The 14,434-nt window shown below is 47.5% G+C and overlaps 1 protein-coding gene across 4 annotated transcripts in view; it reads right to left on the minus strand.

Annotated features, from left to right (window-relative positions):
* Positions 1 to 10,917, minus strand: part of RASAL1 (RAS protein activator like 1) — a 42,052-nt gene extending 31,135 nt beyond the window's left edge. For 3 of the 4 annotated variants that reach the window (XM_074205800.1, XM_074205802.1, XM_074205804.1), the window contains exons 1-6: positions 10,792 to 10,859; positions 3,540 to 10,013; positions 2,768 to 2,824; positions 1,658 to 1,771; positions 690 to 754; positions 56 to 185 (exon numbers count right to left, since the gene is read on the minus strand). In XM_074205800.1, coding sequence (XP_074061901.1) covers positions 56 to 185; positions 690 to 754; positions 1,658 to 1,771; positions 2,768 to 2,824; positions 3,540 to 3,712 — 539 coding nt within the window. In that variant the 5' untranslated portion in view covers positions 3,713 to 10,013; positions 10,792 to 10,859. Of the gene's footprint in view, positions 1 to 55; positions 186 to 689; positions 755 to 1,657; positions 1,772 to 2,767; positions 2,825 to 3,539; positions 10,014 to 10,791 lie in introns of all 4 variants that reach the window. The other variant, XM_074205803.1, reaches the window with a different exon arrangement.
* Between the last annotated feature and the right edge of the window lie 3,517 nt (positions 10,918 to 14,434).

Here is a 14,434-nt window from a genome sequence, read left to right on the forward strand (position 1 = left end):
AGACAGAGAGGTTCCACTACCACCTCCCCATTATCTTACAGATCAGGGACTTTACCGAGCTTCAATTATGTGGCAGCGGAGTCGAGGTCCCTGGGCTTCTGCCAAAAGCTTCACATCCAGGTGGATCTCCCCTTGCACCTCCTCATCAGGGTCCACATGGCTCAGGTTGAGCCAGCTATCAATCCCTGGTATCAGAAAAGGTCAGAAGGAATACCATCACCCAGCTGGATAAAGATGTATCTTTTCTCCATAGCATCTAAGAAGCTCAAAATGCCAACCAGCAGTGGCACCATTCTCTATTCTAACACCCCTCTCAAATCTGATTGTCTAACATTCTCAAGTTCCTGTTAGCCCTGACAACCTGTATTCTAAGACTTCTACTGACTCTGACATTCTACATTCTAAGAGTTCTCCCACTGTTCTAAGACCTCTGTGACTCTGCCCATTTTGTTCTAAGACCCCTGCTAGTACTGAAATCTTCTATTCTAAGACCCCTGCTGGCTCTAACAATCTATGTTCTCAGGGTCCTCCCAATGTTCTAAGACCCTTGTGGCTCTGATATTCTGTGTTCTAAGATCCTTCCCAATGTTCTAAGATCCTCGTAGCTCTGACATTCTATGCTGGGTCCTTAAGCTTCATTCTCCATAGCTATGACCCTAACAGGTTCCCATTAGGCCTCTGAAACTCACCTCTGGGGTTTGCTGCTGCAATGGTCTCCTTGCTCAGCGAGATCTTGCCAATGATGTCATCGTGTCTGCAGGGGAAAAGGTGAGGGATATCTGAATGAGAGCCTACAGGAAGCAGGGAGCATCAACAAACCTGTTCACTCAAAACCCTTGTCTGACCACGTGGACGATGGAAGTCTCTGAGTCCTTCTTTGGAGAGGACATGATCACAATTGTTGAGGTCACTTTGCCATGGGCACCACCCATCTAGAATTCTGAGGGATCCCTCTGCCATCTCTTGGCCTGTTGGAATGATTCGCCCTTCCCACCAAAGGAGGATCATAGGAGGTAGACCTGGAAGAGCCCTCAAAAGTAATAAGGTCCAATCCCAACATTTTATCTCAGTTTCCTAATAGGTGTTGATTCTCACCATGGGCCAGACAAGAGAAGACAAGATACTACTGGCTTGTTGTGTGATAGTAGAAAAATCCCTTCTTCTCTACGGGCTTTGGTTTGAATTAATGCAATGGGACTAGATAGTTTCCCAGGCCATTGATATTTTACTCTAAGGCCTTTCCCAGCTTTGACATTCTCTGTTCTAAGGACCCTTCCAACTCTGAAATTCCCTCTTAAGGCCTCTCTTAGCTCTGACATTCTCTATTCTAAAGGTCCTCCCAGTCTGACATGCCATATTCTGAAAAGGACCCATCCAACTGTGACATTCCCTCTTAAGTCCCCTTAGCTTTCACATTCTCTATTCTAAGGGCCCTCCCAGTCTGACATGCCATATTCTGAAGGTATTCCTGACTATACTCTCATATGCTTTCCTAATTTAATGTTCTGCCATCTATTATTCTGAGAGCCAAACAGACTTTGCCGAGGAAGAAGAGTCCTCATCTCCAGGATCCTGCCAAGTCTGTTTGTTTCTGGACATTGACAGGATTCTCAAGTAGTCTTTGACCCTGCCCAAGACCACCCAGAAGGACCCTCACCCGATAGTGTCTTCATCCAGAACATAAAAAGCCAAGTGATGGAAGTCGAGTGGGAGGTTCAGGGTGTACTCTTCTCCCCAGAAAGGATTCAGGTTTCTCCATACAGTTGCTGTCCTGAAGGGTAAAAAGGAGGGCCTGGACACCCAAGCAGAAGCATCCAAATATACAGACACACACACACACACACACACACACACACACACACACACACACAGACACGCTTGCATGTGTGGGTAGAGCTGAGGGTGGGGAAGGAAGGAACCAGTTCAGCCTGGAAAGGAGGAGATGACCCAGAACGGGCCTCAGGAGGGGTGGCAGGCAGTCCTGGCAGCTGATGAGTCAGCACTGGGAGGAGGAGACCAGAGGGATCTGAAGGTTGTGGAGATACAAGAATGGATGCGATGGAGATTGGGCTGACTAATTTGGATCAAACTTTTTATGCCACATCCAGGAGCTCCCCAAAGAACCAAGATATGGGTCACAAGTCTCATATGGGGATCGTGGGCTCTGGATCTAGAAGGCACCCACAGGTTACCTAATCTTTACAGCAGAGGAAAATGAGGCCCAGATGGGAAAATCATCTTAGTAAAGGTAACAAAGGTCATTTTTGTTCGATAATTTCAGTTGCATCTTACTCTTTGTGACCCCCATATGGGCTTTTCTTGGTGGAGATACTGGATTAGTTTGACATTTCCTCCTCTATCTTATTTTACAGTTGAGGAAACTGAAGTAAACAGGGTTATGTGTCTGGGGTCACACAGGGGTAGGAAGGTAGAAAATGGTAGCACTACAGTTTCAGCCTGGATCCCTGAGCTCTAAGATTTGCTGGGAGCAGAACCCAAGACTCCTAGGTCCCTTCCCCAAGTAATTCTTTAAGGCCTAATGGCATTAAAATATCTAGCCCAAGGTTTTTCCATTCATAAAAAGAGCATTTAATTAAAAAAAAAGAATGAATGGAAATCAAAGTGAATTGATCATTTTCCTAGAAAGGCAATAAGTGTGTAAATAAATAATCTCTGAGAACAGAGAGTATATACTCAATGGCCAGGGCAAGGCAGCCCTCAACCCACCCTGACAGAGTCTTGGCTGGGCAGTTTCCAACATGCTCACCTGGCTACCACCTCATGGTCCACCTTGACAATGCAGTAAGGGTCACTGTTGCCAGACCTGTGGAGAGAGTCAAAGCTTTTATTTTTCTTTACAATTACAGTCCCTTAGAGATAACTCATCCACCATAGGCCATCTCCCATCTTGAAAACTTTGGACTGACTGACCCTGTCCATACTGAGAACATATATCTTCTTAAAAACCCTACCTCCTTTCAATAGGATGGAAGAAGCAATGAAGCAAAAAGCATTATTAAACATTTACTTAACAGTGTGTTTCACATTGATTTTATTTTCAACTTATTGAATAAAACAAGCATTTCCATAACATAATACAAAAAAGATTACACATGAAATTGCAAATCTACTATATATCACCTGCCATTTCTTCTAAATATACAAGTCATGTAAATGTATTTTTTAACTTTTTTTCTTGTGCTCATTATGAGTTAAGGATCATAGATAGCATCGGATGGAAGGGAGCTCATCTACCTTGTGATCTGACCCTTTCATTTTACAAGCAGTTTAGGACCGGAGCCAGGAAGACCTGAGTTCAAAGTCTGCCTCAGATACTGACTAGCTATGTGAAAGGGGTGTAAGGTGTGTTCAAGGAAGATGAGAAGCTCAGATGTGAGGGTTGCTCTGAGCCCTTTTCAGATTGCTTTCCATGCTTGATGTCCACCTGAGCCACCTAACTCTCACCTGTGGCTCCAAGAAGCTATAGCATACCCAATTGCCACTCTTTTAATAGATGGGTTAAACCAAGTTGAAGGTACCTGAGGGGACTCAAATCCATCAGTGAATAATGGGGGGTGTTTACCCCAAGCATGTGAAGTCTTTCACTGATGGAATGGGTGAACGAGAACAATTCATTCCAACGGCCATGAAGGTCCCATGGAGCATTAAGAACTTGCTGAGATATTGAAGATGTCAAGGTCATCCACTGCATCTAGACCCAACACCAGTTGTCTTGACTCTGTCTTGCCACTGGCTCATGATGACTTTGGAAGAGAAAGTGAAGCCAATGATTTCGTGCAACTCTACCACCCTTAAATCCAATTTACACATGAATCAAATGACGTCTCCCATTACCACTTTAGCATCCCTATTAACCACCCCAGGTGTTCACATGGACTATTGGTGCCCACCTGTGGTGGACCATTCCAAGCTTGTATCCATCTGATCAACCACAGTCAGAGACGCTCTAACTCATCTCAAACATAGTGGTGTCCTTTGGGTCTTCTTCAATAACAAAGGACAAGAGAAGAACCAAGCTCCATGACCCTGAGCAAGTCACTTAACCTCTGCTTGCCTAGGTGGCAGAGTGGATAGGCTGTTGTTGGGAAAACTTTGAGTTCAAATCTCAGCCTCAAATATTATCAAATGAGAGAATGATCATATAATGAGAGAATAATCAAAAAATGTGTAACGCTGACTGGTTCTTAGTAGATACTATAAATGATATTATATGGAAGAGCAAACTAAGGATCAGAGAGATTGATTGATTTGCCAGGGACACACAGAAAGGATAAAGCTCAGCTAAGATTCAATTGAAGACCTAGCCTCTGGCTACCTGGTCAAATCCCCCCATTTTAAAGAGGAACAACCAGAGGTCTAGAAATGGGAAATGATGTATTTCTCACACTAGCAAAATGGGAATTAAAACTAGGGTCCTCTGCCTCCAAAACCTATTCTCTCTCACCCAGCAACCAGATAAGTAAGGCTGATTCAACCTAACAAGGGTTGAACAATATCTCCTCCACAGAAGGGCTGCTGCTTGGGCAGAGTGGATGAAGCGTCGGCAGAGCACACCTCTGCCACTTTCCACATACATGAGCCAGAGCAAGCCACAGAATTTTGAAGTTCAAAGATGCTTTGGTGGCCATTAAGTCCTACTCAAGCCTGAAAAAGAGTACCCCTTTTCACTTCATCTTCCCAAGCCTCAGTTTCCTCATCTATTCAAGTCCTGATCAAGCCTCCTCCCCCATCCCAATATTCCAGGGTCTAAGAATAGAGACAAAAATAAAACAATCCTTTACCCATGAGAATTATACATACTTGAGGAGAAGCACCATATTCAAAGAAAAATAAATAGAAACTCTAGGCAATATAATGGGTGGGTCTGAGTTAGTAAATGGGAGGTTGGGAAGAGATCAGGAAAGACCTGATAGGTAAGAGAAGGCACCCATGCTATGCTATAAAGAAGTTAGGGATTCAAAGAGTGGAGGTGAGGAAAGAGTTCATTCCAGACATAAGGTAGACAGCCTGGGGCAAAAGCAAGAAGATGGGGAATAAGTTTCTCATGCACAGGGTTTGAAGAATAGCAACTACATTAGCTTGGCAAGAGCAAGCAATCAAACATTTATGAAGCATCTATTCGCCAGGCACGGGAGCTAGGTGGCACCATAGAGTACAGAGAGTGTTGGGTCTGGGACCTGGATTCAAATTCATCCTCAGACATTGAGTAGCAGCAATGTGAACCTGAGCAAGTCACTTCATCTTGTTTGCCTCAGTTTCTTTATCTGTAAAATGAGCTAGAGAAGGAAATGATGAACCACTCCAGTGCCTTTGCCAAAAAACAAACAAACCCTAAAGTGATCATGGAGAGATGGACATGATGGAAATGATTGAACAATGAATGAAGCCAAGATTGTTGGAACTGGTTTTAGGGAGGGAAGAAAGAGGATAAGTGCTGCTAAGTGGATCCAGAGGAACAATCTGGTGGCTTTAACCTCCTCCATTTTGTTCCCAGACCTTTCAGAGCCTTCTCTGCTCTGACCTGCCAAAATGTTAGATCCTAAATCTCTATTGACCCCACTTCCTCCTTCTTTTTCTCCCCCCCATTCCCATTGCCAGATATGGTTTCCTGTTCCAATCTTTTCTAACAGTGGGGATGCGGCTCCTTGGAGCCCTGGGTTTGAATCCTTACTGGGACTCTTACCAGGTGACCTTGAAAGAGTCTCTTTCTCCTCTGACCTCCACTGTCCTCATCAGTAAGATGGGGACACAGTGTGGCATAATGCATAGAGGCTTCACCTAGAAGTCAGGAAGACCTGGGTTCAAGTTCTGCCTCTAACAAGGCTGGCTGCATAACCCATGCAAATGACTCATTAAAGAAATTTAGGAATAACACTTGTATGCTAAAGGACCTTGGAAATCTTGAGCCATATATAGCAAGCACTTATATATTTGTTATATAATATTTTATTATTAACATTATTCATGTTATACATTTTCTATATTATAGCACTTTAAGATTCACAAAGGGCCTTATTCTCTTCATTTTACAAGTGAGAAAACTAAGGACCAAAAAAGTTAAATGACTTGTCCAAAGTCACCCAAGTAGAAATGAATCAAAAATTGATTACAATCTAATTATGTGTCAAACTCTGGAGATTCTAATACAAAGAATAAAACAATTAGAGGCAGAATTAGAACTCAGGTCCTCTGACTCCAGAGTGAATGATCATTTTACTGTACCACAGAGGTGAGTGGCACAGTACTGAGAGCCCCAATCCTGGAATCAGGAAGGTCAAGTTCAAATCTAGCTTCAAATACTTCCTAGTTTTGTGACCTTGGATATGTCACTTAATCTCAATCTGACTCAGGGATATGAACTAGACAGTTCCAGATCTATGATCCTCTGACTAATCACCAACAAAATCCTCCCTTCCTTCAGCTAAGCCCCTCTTTAAGACTGTGGGACCTATATATTCATATCAAAACATTGGATGAGAGTCCTCCCCTGATTTATAGTCTCCCTGTCTGAACAGCGTTTCTCCTTCTGCCTCAGTGTTTGAATCAATCAATTGGGGAGGACTAAGATGGGGCTGGAAATGCCGTAAGCAAAATCCTTTCCCAGGTGGCCCTTGTTTTGACCTCCCATCAATCAGCGCTTGAATCCCTCTCTGAGAAGATTGCCTCCCTTTCAGTCACCTCTTCAACCCCAGAGCTGCTGACGTGAGGAAGGGTCCTTATCAAGCTCCCATCAGATAGGGGTGGTCCGGTGTTATCCAGGGAAAGTGCCTACTCAGCAGGATGCTATCTGCCCTGAACCCTGCCCTCTTAGCCTTTCCCATGGGGAGGGGAACTGGGCCTTCTCACTTCTTATTTATGGGAAAAGCAACTATAACCTTCCCCTCTCCCAACTTTTCTCACATCCAGTAAGAATATCTGACATCTGGGGGGGGGGGGGGGTCTTTCTTCAGAGATATCTAGACCAAATTTCTTTCAAAGTAGCCTTTCTGAACTGGAAAGTTATAAAATAGGAAGGCAGCCATATTCACCCAAGAGACCCTAGTGCTGAAACAATCAGCAGTCTACCTTGCTCTGATACTTAACTGTCCTCAGTTTCCCCATCTATGGATGGTGATAGCTAAATGGTGCAGTAGATACTCATCTTCCTGAGTTTAAATCTGGCTTCCAATTTGAAGCCTCCCTAGTTGTGTTACCCTAGGCAAGTCACTTAATCCTCTTTGCCTCAGTTTCCTCATTTGTAAAATGAGCTAATGAAGTAAATGGGGTCACAGAGAGGCAGACATGATTAAAACAACTGAACAAATAGTGGTGGAAAAAAGATTTCCCTGAGATACCCTTAGCAAAGTCTTTGGAGACCCACAGGATTCTTTCTTCCTCTGGAAGATTCTTTCAAGATGAGGAGCCTGTTTAGGTTCAGATTTAAGGTGAGGGGGATGTAGGGGAAGAGACTTGTCATTCTTGGCTCAGGGCTGGGGAAACTGAGGCAGTGCAAGAGAATCTGCCTGAAGCAGGCAGCAATCACAATTCAGAATGAGTTCATTTCAGTTACTTGCCCTTAATCTAGTTCAAATTCCCCAAAACCTCTTTAGAAGGGGTCCCTCTGCACCAAAACCCATCTCATGACATCAAGTTTGGAGGAAAATGAAGGGCCCTTTGTAAAACCATATAATATCAGAGTTTATTGATCATATAGTCCAACCTTCCCATTTATAGAAGAGAAAAATAAGACCAGAGAGGAGATGTGAATCAAGTCCCACCCAGGATTGCAGGGTCCTGGATCTAAAACTGGAAGAGATCTGAGGAATCTAACCTCTCTCCCCACCATTTTACAGATGAAGAAACTGAGACCAAAGGGAACTAGGTGACTTGCCCAAAGTTGAATAAATGTTGCAAGCATAAAAGACAGTATTTGAACCCGGGCTCTGATACCAAAGTCCTGACTCTCCTCAGTACTCAGGGGTTCTGACTTCCAAACCAGTGCCTTTCTTTTTAAAATTCTGCCCAGGAGAAAAGAGGATATTAGGTGTCCAGACCAGTTTCCAAGCAGTCAAAAAATGGACATTTTAGTCAAAAGAAGTGGTTTTGCCATTTTGAGTCAAAGAAGCTGGGGTATCATCAAATACAGCCTCTGAGGCCAGCCCCAGAACTAAAGGGACCATAGTCCTTCCCTTCCCCCCTCACCAAAGGAAAGTAAGTCTCCAGAATGAGGCCTTTTTCTGGGAGTAAAACTGAATCTGTGAAAAAGAATGGCATTTTCCTGTCAGGAAAGCATTTTTAAGGCAGGATGAGGACACAAGGTTATGAAAGAATTTGAGCTCCTCAATTCCTTCCACCTACCTGGGTGGAAGTCCAGGGGTTCTCCCCACCCCATTCTCCCCCATCCTGCTGGCTCTGTTCATAGCTTCCTTGTTAAACTGGTAAATCAAAGCACCCAAGAAGGAGAATCAGAGCCAAAGTCAGATATCCTGACACATAACACACACACACACACACACACACACACACACACACACACACACACACACCAGCTCCACCCCAGCAATGTGGGTACTAATGTCTCCCAGTGACAACCTAGCAGGGGCAAGCAAAGAGACATACTCCAAGGCAGGGTAGGCTCTCCAACGTGCCAACATCTTAACCTTTCCATGTCTCAGTTTCCCCAAAAGAAGAGAGTTAAAAGAGATCACAGCTGTGACATGCTTAATATTGATATCTAGCATTGACATTTCACTTTGTAAATTTTAAATTGCTTTTCATACCTGCCCTCTCCTTGGAGTCTCCTAACAAGCTTGTGAGCCAGGTACTCTGATATGATCCCCATTTCACAGATTAGGACCTCATGCTACCTTTCCAGACTCATTAGACATGCCTCTCTCTCCTGCAATCCAGCCAGACTGACCTTCTCTTTGCACCTCTATTACAACCTGGCATTTCCCATTTCTGTGGTTTTACACTGGTCACCCTACATACCTGGAATGTTTTCCCTCCTCACCTCTTCCTCATAAAGCCCTCTCTTCCCTGAGGCACAACTTGAGCCCCAGCTCACTCAGGGAGTCTTTCTCAATGCTCTTCCTCCCAGACTACCTCATCTGTAACTGCTTTGAACTTATTTGCACTGATTCCCTTAATATTCATGCCACACTGATAGATAAGCTTGTCTCCTCCATTACAAATATTGTCCCCTGTAAGTTGTTCAGTCATGTCCAACTCTTTATGACCTTCTTTGGGGTTTTCTTGACAGATGGTTTGCCATTTCCTTCTTCAATTCATTTTACAAATGAGGAAACTGGGAGGAAACAGGGTCAAGTGACTTGCCCAGGGTCACACGGCAAGTATCTGAAGATAGACTTGAAATCAGGAAAACGAGTCTTTTAGATCCAAATCCAGCACTCTATCCATTTCAACACAAAATTACTTTTTCCTCGCCCCCCCCCACCCCATGCTTAATAATGGTGACTTGATTGATTGATTGATTGAAGTGGCCAACACAAGGTTAGAGCTGAGATACAAACTTAGAGCTCTCTTGATTCTAAGTCCATGTTCATTCCATTACAGAAGGAAGCTAGGTTTCTCTTGCCTCCAGACATATTATTCTTGCTGCTCCAAAAATGGAGGTCTGTCCATACCCCCAAACCATTGGGGAAATACTCCCCAGTGACTTTAGAGGAATTTTCAGCCTGCTTACTACGGTCTCCAGTCTTCTCCATGGGGATCCATCCCCAGGTGCTGAATCACAGGCACAGTCCTTTCCCTATGAAGGCAAGCCCTATGGGCAAGGGGGTGGAGACTGTTCCACATTTTTGTTAATCCAATGCTTCTGAAAAAGGGCCATGTCATAAGAACAGGGAGTATCACAGAGTATCGAAGCTCAAGTCAAGGGTTTCTTGCCCTAATTAGACCAACAGCAACCACGGGCCAGCCTCTAACCTATTGCCTCACACGATACCTGTAGCCAAGGTGAACAGATGTCCCCTGGAGTCCTGAGGCCTAGGCTAGGAAAGGAACAGGGTGAAAGATTACATGTTTCTTCTTTCCAAATAGGTTTAACCTGGCTGGGAACAGTGGAAGAATGTGAGATGTGGCTATGGCTAAGGAAAGAACCCCATCCCCTCCCCACCACAGACTGGGTCAGCCAGAATGGGGTGGGGGCTAGAGATGAAAACTTCGTGAACCTCAGCCCTAGGAGGAGTTTGGGGCTGAGAACCAGAGGGCTAGAATCCCTATCAAGGGCAAGTCCAAGATCCCAAACTACAGAAGAATCCCCACAAGAGCTCTCTGGCCTTCCAGAGCCATCCTCCATCTGCCAATGATCCGGGCAGGTTGAAACTCAACAGCTCCCGAAGGGAATCTGTTCTGCGCCGCTGTTCTAGCCCCCTCCCCTGGAAGCCCTTTGGGAGAGCTTCAGATCAAACTCCACACCCCCGCCCCAGGGCTATCTGGGGAGAGATGCCCGGATTTTCAGAGAGCCTAGAATGAGAAGCCACCTGCCTGGACCGGCTGGGAGAACACAGGAGAAAAAGAGGAGGAGCGGGGAGACGATGCTGGGGTCTGGAATGATTTGTCCCCCCAAACTTCTGGGAGAGCAGACTGGCTCTGAAGGGGCAAGGGTGGGGCTGTGGTTGGGACGGGCTGCAATTCTCCAGGGTTTGCCCCCTCGATTGAGGGCTGAGGGCCACTGGGAGCTTATGAGATACTTGCCTGACTTCTCACAACCCCCCCAAAGGAGGAGGAGAGCAGAAATGGGGTGGCGGGGGGGAGGGGGCGACTCACACGTCTTTGGCTGGCAGGTCCCGACCCTCCACCACGCGGACATTCAGAACGATGTTCCGAGCCATCGTGTAACTTTGCGCTGGGGGTGCGGCCGGAGGTTGGGGCGCAGAGGCGGGGGGCTGCTGGTCCCAGGGCCACCGCCGCCGCGCCTGCTACATGTCCAGAGCGCTGCGCCCCGATCTGCGAGGGCGGGGAGGAGGGGGAGCAGATCGCTCCGGAGCTGGGGTGGGGAGCAGGGCTGTCGGGGGGCTCCCGCAGAGGCGGGGTGGGGGCAAAGGCTGGAGCGGGCCTGGGGAGGGAGGGGGAAGCAAGGGCTGCCTGGGCTCTACAGGTGGCTCCGGAGGGTGGCAGCGAGCAAAGGAGGAGGCATGGGCAGCCAGCGCCGCGCTGCCCGGGCACCTCCCTCGGCCCGCCCCCCGCGCCCCACCCGGACCAGCTGGAGCCCAGAACCGGCGGGCGGGCTGCGGGGCAGGAGAGGGGAGGGCGGAGGAGGGGGCGGGCTCAGGAGAGCTCTCCCCAGCCCCCCAAGGGAACGCCCCCTGCCGCCTGCCCCCCAGGATCTAGGGGGGCGCATCCAGCCTGGGCTCCAGGTCCCAGATGGAGAAGGACACCCCCCTAGAATGGGGGGGCTGCGCCGATTTGGGATGTGGGATAAGCTTTAGCTCTGATTGGAGACTAGGGGGCTCCTTCTGCATCCAGAATGGGGGGGGGCCTGGGGGCGAGGCATGGACAGGGACATGACTGAGGGGGGGGAGCAGCAGCCGCGCCGGCTCCCTTATTCCAGTTCCTATTTGAAAGTGGGGGTGCGGGAAGGGGCTTAGCCCTGGCTGGAGATTTGGGTGCAGCTCGGGTCACTCGATTCAGGATTGGGGGGCGGGTTTCAGTCCTGACCTAGGCGAAGGCCGGAGGTGGGGGTGTAAAGAGGGTGACGAGAAAGGTTTAACTTTGGTTGGGGACTGAGGAGGTGGGGAGGAAGCAGATGTGCTCAGAATGGGCAAGGGTGGGGGCAGAGGCTTAGCTCTAGCCCGAGCCTGGGGGGGGGGGATGCTGCTGGGGATGGTGATGGAAGGGAGGGGTTGGGGCGCAGCTCTGGCCGACAATGAGTTGAGGGCTCCACTGGGACTGGGAGGCCAGGACCTACAGGGAGGCCCAATTCTGGCCTGGCCTGGCCGTGATCACTTCTGGCCCCTGTTTTGAGGTTGGCCCTCCTCGGGACTGGGATTGGCAGGAGGCTCAGATTTGCTCTGCCTGGGCATTGTGGGAGAGGCTAGCCTGGAACTAGCCAGTTTAGGGACTGAGACCCCGGCTGGAAAAGCCCCAAAGTTTGCTAGGGCTCCTAGGGGTACGAACCCTAGGAAAGGAAGGACTGGAGTAGAAAGGAGAGAATTGCCCCCCGCCCCAGGGACCCGAGGCAGGCTAATTGTATAGGAGACAGTCTCCTCCATTTCCGTTGGTTCCATTTAATCCCTCTCCTCACCCCCCCAGGCCCCCCCTATCCCAGAGGCTCTCCCCCACTCCCATGAGGCTAGCCAGTCAACTGAGCTCTGGGTAAAGTTCTCCTGCTGGTCAGAGTGGGTGCTGGGGAGTCACCACTCCCTGTTGGGTGAGGAAGGGGCCTCCTGCCTTAGCTTCTGGATCTCTAAGCAAGCCTAGAAGATTCCTGGCAGGGAGGGGCCTGGGATCCAAGAAAACAAGGAGCCTCTTGCTCCCCACCCAGTTCCCCATCCTCTCTCCCATCCCCCAGTGGTTCCTAATTTAACCCAAATGTATGCCAGATGATGCAGACTTCTCACACTCCCTAGCAGAAATTGGAAAGAAGAGAGGATCAGAAAGGGAGAAGGACTGAGAAAGAGGCCTCTTGAGGTCACCCCAGACAAGGGAGCTTCCAAAACACCAAGAATTGCACGATCTCCTTAAGGACCCTTAGAATTTGGGATTGACCAAGGTCTCTTCTTGGACCCAAACACCTCCTATTCTATCAGGATCAGAGACAGGGGGATGACCTAAATGACTTCCCACTCAGAAACTCCTAGCATTGATCCCCAATGGGGACCACTCCCTTGCATGGAGGAACCAAGAAGGTTTCTCATCTCCTGTTTCAAACACCCTACTCTCTGGGGGGTCTGGATAAGAGCATTGGACAGAATGTCTGGAAAGCCTGGATCTTATTCCCTGCACCAGTCCTGGGTGATAATCCCTACCAGGGCAACTGGGTGACTCAGTGGAAAGAACACTGACCCTGGAGTTGGGAGGACAGGAGTTCAAATTCAGCCTCAGACACGTGATACTTACTATGTGACCTTGGACAAGTCACTTCACCCTGATTGCCTCCCATCCAGGGTCATCTCCAAGCATCCTGATTCCCATCTGGCCACTAGACTCAGATGACTCCAGAGGAGAAAGTGAGGCTGGTGACCTAGCACAGCCCCCCTCACTCAAATCCAATTCAAGTGCTTGTCATGGCATCACCCCCCCCCTTGATGTCGTGATCTTGGAGAATGAAAGAGGAAAACATTATTATAATCCCTACCCCCACTCCAGCTTGGATTCCTGTTTTCCCTATCTAGGAAATGGAGCTGAAATAGGTTTCCCTAAACAGAAACAGAGAAAAGATATTCATACCTAAGGAAAAAACCAATCCCTCCCCAGGAAGGAAGGAAAAAGGAGGAAAAGGGGACAAGATGGTGGCAAATGGACCCAGCTTGAAGGAGTTGTGACTCGTCCTCTTTGGATTCCCCCACAGTGGTCCCCCCCTTCCCCCCTCATCACATGCCCACAGTCACACACATCAGATGGCTCAAGACTGCCAGCTCGCTGGGGGAAGAATAGCAATGGGACTCAGAAAAGAAAGGCAGGGACATCAGAGCCATGAAGACATGCAACCAACAAAGGTGGCCCCTTCATCTGCCCAGGCCCAGGTTCTAAAGATGCTTCTGCCCCCATCCCTCCATAGGGAGTGGGTCCACAGACCCCTTCCCATCCAATGCAGGCCTAAGCCTTCTGGAGCTGAGGAAAGAACTATGAAATTAAAACCTTGAACTAGGATATTATCAAATGCTCTCTCACCCTCCCCGTACTCCCAGCATTTTTCATTCACTCATATAATGTCAAAGAACAGGAAAGTCTTAGTGAATTTTAGGGATAATAAAGCTAGAAAGACTCTCAGAGACCATCTAATGAAGCAGTGGACAGAACCACCAAGCTTGGAGTCAGGAAGACAGCTTCCTGAGCTCAAATCCAGTGACCCTGGGCAAGTCACTTTTCCCTTCTTGCCTGTTTCCACATCTGTAAAATGAGCTGGAGAAAGAATCCACTCCTGTATCTCTGACAAGAAAGCCCACATGGGATCATGAAGAGTCAAACATAACTGAAAAAATGATTGAACGACAAAATCGACAGATACGTGACCTGAAGTCAGTAAAGGACTCTTTATTTTATTTTAAAGGGATTACAAACTAGTCTGAGATGAAGAAATTCAAGCTTTCAATGACAAAATGAAAAAAGAAATGTTCCAAATCACTAGCAATAAGAGAAATTCAAGCTAAAACAACTCTGAGTTTCTACTTTACATATATCAGACTGGCAAATAAAACAAAAGAGGAAAATAACATTTGTTTAAGGGAATGTGGGAGAATACGTTATT

The sequence above is a fragment of the Macrotis lagotis genome, chromosome X (genome assembly GCF_037893015.1).
Source record: "Macrotis lagotis isolate mMagLag1 chromosome X, bilby.v1.9.chrom.fasta, whole genome shotgun sequence".
Classification (NCBI taxonomy): domain Eukaryota; kingdom Metazoa; phylum Chordata; class Mammalia; order Peramelemorphia; family Peramelidae; genus Macrotis; species Macrotis lagotis.